This window comes from Notolabrus celidotus, chromosome 11 (assembly GCF_009762535.1).
Source record: "Notolabrus celidotus isolate fNotCel1 chromosome 11, fNotCel1.pri, whole genome shotgun sequence".
Lineage (NCBI taxonomy): Eukaryota > Metazoa > Chordata > Actinopteri > Labriformes > Labridae > Notolabrus > Notolabrus celidotus.
In genome coordinates this window covers 13710554-13717469 of record NC_048282.1, presented here as the reverse complement: position 1 = coordinate 13717469, position 6916 = coordinate 13710554, and the positions used below count along the sequence as shown (strand labels likewise).

Sequence of the window (6916 nt, the reverse complement as noted above, 5' to 3'; positions counted from 1 at the left end):
TGTCCAATTACCGTGGCCATGGCAACTATCAGAGATTACTGCTTCCAGTCAGCACTGCATGGATGTTGGAAGAGCCTATAAGCCCCCCCCCAACACACACGCGCACACCCATCATTCTTTCGCTCTCTCTATCTCTCCCTCTCTCTCTATCTGACACACACATGTGCGCGCACGCAAATACACACACACTGAATCAGGCGCGCTTGCTTGTACACACTCCTCTCTGAGCGTTTGAACTCATACACACATCGAGCGTGCATTAATCCCTCTTTTTGTAGCCTGAGAAGCTAAATTGGTCGCCCCAGCAACCAATGTGAAAGCTTTTGCGGAAAAAAAAAAAAAAAAAAAAAAGAAGCACGAACTGGAAATCCATTTTGCCATGAAGACGTAAAGCTCAAAAAACATTTATTATTCTAAACGGAATTTTGGCCTTTTTTTATTTATAAATATCGAGTTTATCAGCAGGTTTATTTCATACCCACAAAACGGCTTAATTGCAGCACATATTCCGTATTTAATGCATCTCTTTTGAAAACATTTCTCCTTGATGTTGAAGCCGTTTCATTCCAGTGCAGATTTGGGGTGAGGCAGCATGTATTTTGCGTGCTTGCGTTTCTGTGTGCGCGTGAGTGACATTTGCAGCCGATACACTGTCCCAGCGTTAGCCCGCGGATTGTGCGTGTGATGGGGGAGGGAGAGATGCCTCAAGAACTCTCCCTATTTCCTCTCTGCCCTACACGAACGCACGCACAAACACAAACACGCACACACACACACACAAACACGCACGCACGCACTTACCCCCAGACATGGATGACACACACTCACTAATAAACACTATGTTGGCCTGAACACAAATAGCAGCTGGCGAAGCAGCCCAAGCCAAGCATGAAAATATGCGGAACTTTTTCTGTCCTCTGGCTAGTTTCTAAATTTAGATCTATGCGGTCCATGTTACGTTTTTTTGCCTTGATTGTAGCCCGCAAATTATTAATTTTTTACGTTTGCCTTTATCTTCCTGTATCCTGAAATATAGCTATTTTCCTCATACTCGATATTTTTTCAGTAAATTGCTTAACATGCATACATTTTTCACTGCTATTTAAAGCATGGTAATCGGTAGTTTCAGAAATGCAGTGATTTTTTAGCCGTTCTTGTCACAGTGGGCCACATTTCTGCAAGCGGGCAGCAAAAAAGATGACAGTTTTGCCCAGTCGTGTCACAACAGATTACGCAGGACAGGACGAGGTGCTTCGTATTCCTCAGGATTAGAGCAGAAGCGGAGAACGAATAACTTTACCCATGTTTTTCACATTCTGCAGAGCTTAATTTAACGAGGCCCTCTGTAAGACAAGGGTTGATAAAGGCATAGATGAGGATGAAGCGCGTGGTTCGTTGATGGGCGGATTCATTTTGTCCTACCGCTCTTTCACAGAAGGACGAAAGAAGAGGGTTATTCTTTCTTGAGGAGCTGTCCATGGTGCTGTCAGTGCGCTGCAGCCGGCCAGCTGCTGTATGTTCATCATATCATCTACGAGTTGCATCCTTTTACCGCCTGCTGAACATGTTCATCTGGAATCCAGCTGTCAAATGCGCAGGCACCTCAAAACCCGTGGATACAATTTTAACAGTAGTGGTTATTTAAAGGAAATATATGAAAATGGGGCCTATTTTATAGCGTATCAGAACGTTTGATCAAGACTGCTTTACCACCTGCTTTGAATTAATTTTACTAAGAAAAAAAATAGGCCTTTACAAATATTAAAACATTTCTGAAAAATGAAGAAAATGACTCCCTTCTTGGAATGTATAATTTAGAAATGCGACTTCATCTATCCAAAAATAATATATATATTAGTCTACCCGTGGAGCAAAATGCCTTTTGTCTTTTCTTCTCAGAAAATGATCATAAGATGTGAGCACGACTGGACTTTATTTGACTGTGCGCAGTCTCTGCAGTCGAATGATGCAGCCCGTGTGCCTCACTTCACAAATACATGTTGGCTTCATATGTAGAAATTCAAACGAGCACGCTCTGCAGAAAAGTAGGCTGCATTTTCTTTAAAGGACACAGAAAGCATTGCGGCATTAGAGGCACCTTAATGTGCTCGTTCTGCGGCAACCACGGAGACAATTGTGGGTTTATGTAACACAATCCTTGATTCAGTTCATTAAAAAGACAAAAAACATGTCAGTTGTACTTTTTTCATGACTACATGTAGGCTACATGACTCCTGATCTTGGTTGGTGGCAGTGTTTGTCGGCCTTTTGACGGATGAAATGAAAAGTTCTCTTCTCTTCATTCATGTATTGTCATGTACCATTTTTCCCTCTGTCTCAAAAATGACCTGACCGTTTTTATCCACGACGGCGGTGAAATAAAGTCCTATTAGGAGACTATATTATTTCCACTGTCTCCTCTCTCTCTCTCTCTCTCTCTCTCTCTCTCTCTCTCTCTCTCTCTCTCTCTCTAGCTATCTATCTATCTATCTCTCTCTCTCTATCTCTGTCTCTTGCCTTTGCCATTCGTGACAGTTCTCCTTTCTCCTGTGCGCGAGTCCTTACACTGGCACTCTATGCCTACACGTGCACGCCCCCACCCACTCACTCTCTCTCTCTCTCTCTCTCTCTCTCTCTCTCTCTCCGTGGGTGATGCTGTCAGAGATTCCTGCGCTCCCGCGGTCACCGGGACTCCTGACTGACAGTTCTGGTTGGAAAAAGTCTTAATTTATGCTTTAACGACAAATGAAGAGACATTCAGACTTTTTGTCTCAGTTATTGGAACGTGTCTTCGTTCATGCATAGACCAAGGAGTGCTTTCTGAGGGAGTACTATGGATGAGCAAGCCAAGAAAAGCGGCTGAGGATTTTAAACGGTTTGGGTGAACCGGTTTGGCTGCCGTTAGAAGGCTGGTTAGCTCTGCGACGACGCTGAAGAGGCAACAGGCATGGATATACAGTAGCAGATGAAACGCAATTAAACCACCCTGCATGCAGCTGCTTCTCGGGTCTTTACTCTGTAATACCATTTCCAGTTGAAGAACGTTTTTCATCGGCTAAAGATGGCTCACCTAATACGACACAAGCTCACCAACAAGCTGACCAATGCGGCCCACACGGTGTCCAACAAATCTCAAGCCAAGGTCAGCGGGGTGTTCGCCCGACTTGGCTTCCAGGCCGCGACGGACGAGGAGGGCTTGGGTTTCGCCGAGTGCGATGACTTGGATTATGACTACAGGCAAGGGATGCAAATGGATGTCCTTCAGGGCGAGGAGGAAGGGGGGGACATGGAGGGAGGGGGGGAGCTGGAGGGAGACAGCCACTACCAGAGGGACGGCACTGGCCGGAGGCCTTCGTCCCTGAAGCCAAGCGCCTCGCTGGACGCGGATAAACCAAAAATCACAACATGGGAGGCCGGCTGGAACGTCACTAATGCCATTCAGGTACACTGATTACTTTGATCTTTTATTTTATACTGCAAAAACATCATGTGCTCCATAGATTAGGCCTGCGAATGGACAAAAAGTCACCTTGAAGATTTTCTTGCTTAAGATATGAGATTTTTCTAAGAAAATATTTCTATGATAATTTATATAACTTTCCACAAAGATTTGTTAAAGCTGTGCCTCTAATACTGTCGAATAAATTATACTGATGTATTGAAGATAGCTTGTTAAACATAATTTTATCAAGAGTAAATGCATGCTCACATTTTACGTTTATTTATTTATTCATTTATTTTTCTGATTTCAATGCAGCTCGTGCGTCTTTGAAATTATTTATTCAAATCTTTTTATCAGATGAGCTGCAGGCCGGGCCTGTGCGACTTAGATAGCCGTGGGGCTGAATGGTTTCCACACGTTATCAGGGCCTCAATCAAATTGAAGAAGCAGCCAAATAAATTGGAAAAACCTGTTTTATACGGAACCTTTAATTCTTATAATTCAGCTAATTGTGAGCGCAAACAGAAGGCCTTTTTCAAGGGCGACGGGACAGAGAAAAGGATGGTGCGGTGCAGACACTGAAAATGGATCTCGCATTTTCTCTCAACTGCATTGTCATTTTATTCTCCAAAATATCGTTTTTGTTATTGTTATTATGTAAGACACGAGCTTTGCGAGGCATTCATCGCATGCCTGGGTTGGCTCGACCTGTCACTGCGATGTGGGCCTTGTCCATTACCACTCATCTGCGCTTCTCTTTCCGCAGGGCATGTTCGTCCTCGGCCTGCCGTACGCCATCCTCCACGGCGGCTACCTCGGTCTCTTCCTCATTATCTTCGCGGCTGTGGTGTGCTGCTACACCGGCAAAATCCTCATTGCGTGTCTATACGAGGAGAACGAGGACGGCATATTAGTGCGCGTGAGGGACTCCTATGTAGACATCGCCAATGCCTGCTGTGCGCCCCGGTTTCCAGCGCTGGGCGGGCACGTTGTGAACGTGGCTCAGATCATCGAGCTGGTCATGACCTGTATTCTGTATGTAGTGGTCAGCGGCAACCTGATGTACAACAGTTTCCCAGGGTTCCCTATATCTCAGAAAGCCTGGTCTGTGGTGGCCACGTTAGCGCTCCTGCCATGCGCGTTCCTGAAGAACCTCAAGTCTGTGTCCAAGTTTAGCTTGCTCTGTACAATTGCGCACTTCATCATCAATGTTCTCGTGGTTGCCTACTGCCTCTCCAGGGCGCGAGAATGGGCCTGGGAAAAGGTCAAGTTTTATATTGATGTAAAGAAATTCCCCATTTCAATCGGCATCATCGTGTTCAGCTACACCTCCCAGATCTTCCTTCCCTCCCTAGAGGGAAACATGCAGAAGCCTAGCGAATTTCACTGCATGATGGAGTGGACACACATCGCGGCCTGCGTCCTCAAAGGCCTCTTCGCCCTCGTGGCCTACTTGACTTGGGCAGACGCCACCAAAGAGGTCATCACGGATAACCTGCCTTCAACTATCCGGGCTGTGGTGAACATCTTCCTTGTTTCCAAGGCGTTGTTATCCTACCCGCTGCCCTTCTTCGCTGCCGTCGAGGTTCTGGAGAAATCACTGTTCCAGGATGGCGGGAGGGGCTGCTTACCTGACTGCTACGGCCCTAACGGACAGTTGAAATCGTGGGGTTTGGGCCTCCGAATTGCCCTGGTGGTCTTCACCCTGCTTATGGCCGTCTTTGTCCCCCACTTTGCCCTTCTCATGGGTTTAACTGGGAGTCTGACGGGCGCTGGCCTGTGCTTCCTCCTGCCGAGCCTCTTCCACCTGAAGCTTCAGTGGAGGAATCTCATGTGGCACCATGTCTTCTTCGACGTTGCCATTTTTGTCATTGGAGGCATATGCGCCATATCTGGCTTCATTCACTCAATTGAAGGGCTCATAGAGGCGTTCAGGTACAATATCCATGACTGACAGATCCAGAGATGACCTTTATTGAATGGAAATGCCCTAAAAGGCCACACTCGACCTTGTCGAAACATCACATTGACCACTTGACATAGAAGCTCATGAGGAGGATTATTTGTGTGAAATGTAGCCTACATCTTTTTATTTTGCCTTCGTGATAATGTGCAATAATAAACTCTACAATCATAGTGTAAAGTAGTGAAGTCATACCAGAAAACATGTTTTAATAAATGGACAGAAGCAACCTCTGCATGATTGGGGTGATGAGAAATATGCAGGCATTAACACACCTGTAGGCCTAGCAGTCTTCATGCAAAGTTGACAAAGATCCAGTGCAATGTCCGCTACGGGTCTAACTGTGAGTGTGTTCGTGTTTATATCTGGGGAATGAAATATGTGGAAAAAAACAATGGTGTGAATATGTTATATGGTTTTGAGCTGCTAGATATATCGTTTATCCCACTTCAGAGAAAATACAAGACAGAGGAACCCATCAGATCAGATGGAGCTCTTTGGATTGAATAAACAACAAATTACTGATGTGTAGTCGTTTAAACAGAAATCTTTTTCAGTTTGTTTTGTGTTTTGTTTTTTTTCCAGCTTATGCCTATAGTAGTCCTCGTTGGCTCGTTTGTTTTCTTGATGTTCCAAGTGTCATTCTGGATGAAGTGAATACAAAGTGCAAGCAAGTTGGTCCTAATTGTGTAATATGAAACATGTCTGTCGATAATATTCTCTTCCTATTGAACTTGTTAGTTGTGATTTAATGGAACTAATTATGGTGTGTGAGATAAAGAGTATTTGTTGAATTAAGAGATAAATAAATGAAATATTTTATGGCTGGTGAATCTAATGTTTCCTTGAGTACAGATGAGTTACACCTTGGTGATCTTAGTTTCACTTTAGTCTTCATTGTTCTGGTCTCTGAGCTCTACACATGAAAAAATTCAAAAGGCTTCCTCTTTCCTAAACAAACAATGTGAGCGTCCAAAGACAAAGCTGTGGGCTGCAGCACAAATTGAATAACAGGAAGCTACATTTGCCTGTTTAATTTTCTCTTGACACTGGCTTCCAAAGCATCTTGTTACTGACTGCATGGAAATAGATTGAACTGCAGTTAGCATAACACCTGTGATCAGTTTACCTTTGATCACACATCACACACATACAAACAAACAAACAAACACACACACACACACACACACACACACACACACACACACACACACACACACACACACACACACACACACACACACACACACACACTGTAAATTATCTTAGCTTTTAAGTCTTGATCTGATGTCACTTGGTATTCTAAGAACATTAAAGCTGATGTAAAATTCAGCTGAACAGCAGAGATCATTTTCACTTCCTTTTCCCGTGGGTAGGCCATGACATGTGATGAATCAAATAAATACAACATTGTTTAAATAGTTGGACTTTGATCAAATGATAATCAGTCTTACAAAACATCATTGATAGCTTTTAATATTATCTTGCTGGTTTTTTTTACTATCATACAA

At 44.1% G+C, this 6916-nt stretch overlaps 1 protein-coding gene across 1 annotated transcript; it reads left to right on the top strand.

Moving 5' to 3' along the window:
* The first annotated feature begins 3013 nt into the window (after positions 1 to 3013).
* LOC117821796 (vesicular inhibitory amino acid transporter-like) lies at positions 3014 to 6200 on the top strand. Its single transcript, XM_034696300.1, has 2 exons — positions 3014 to 3442; positions 4209 to 6200. Exons 1-2 carry the CDS (start codon positions 3062 to 3064, stop codon positions 5394 to 5396), a joined length of 1569 nt encoding a protein of 522 aa, XP_034552191.1. The 5' UTR covers positions 3014 to 3061; the 3' UTR covers positions 5397 to 6200.
* Positions 6201 to 6916: the final 716 nt, after the last annotated feature.

Bases quoted from the DNA above. Each gene is read 5' to 3' on its own strand.
- LOC117821796 (XM_034696300.1), top strand. From the start codon at position 3,062: ATGGCTCACCTAATACGACACAAGCTCACCAACAAGCTGACCAATGCG. The intron at 3,443-4,208 runs GTACACTGATTA...CTCTTTCCGCAG, and splicing joins ACGTCACTAATGCCATTCAG to GGCATGTTCGTCCTCGGCCT.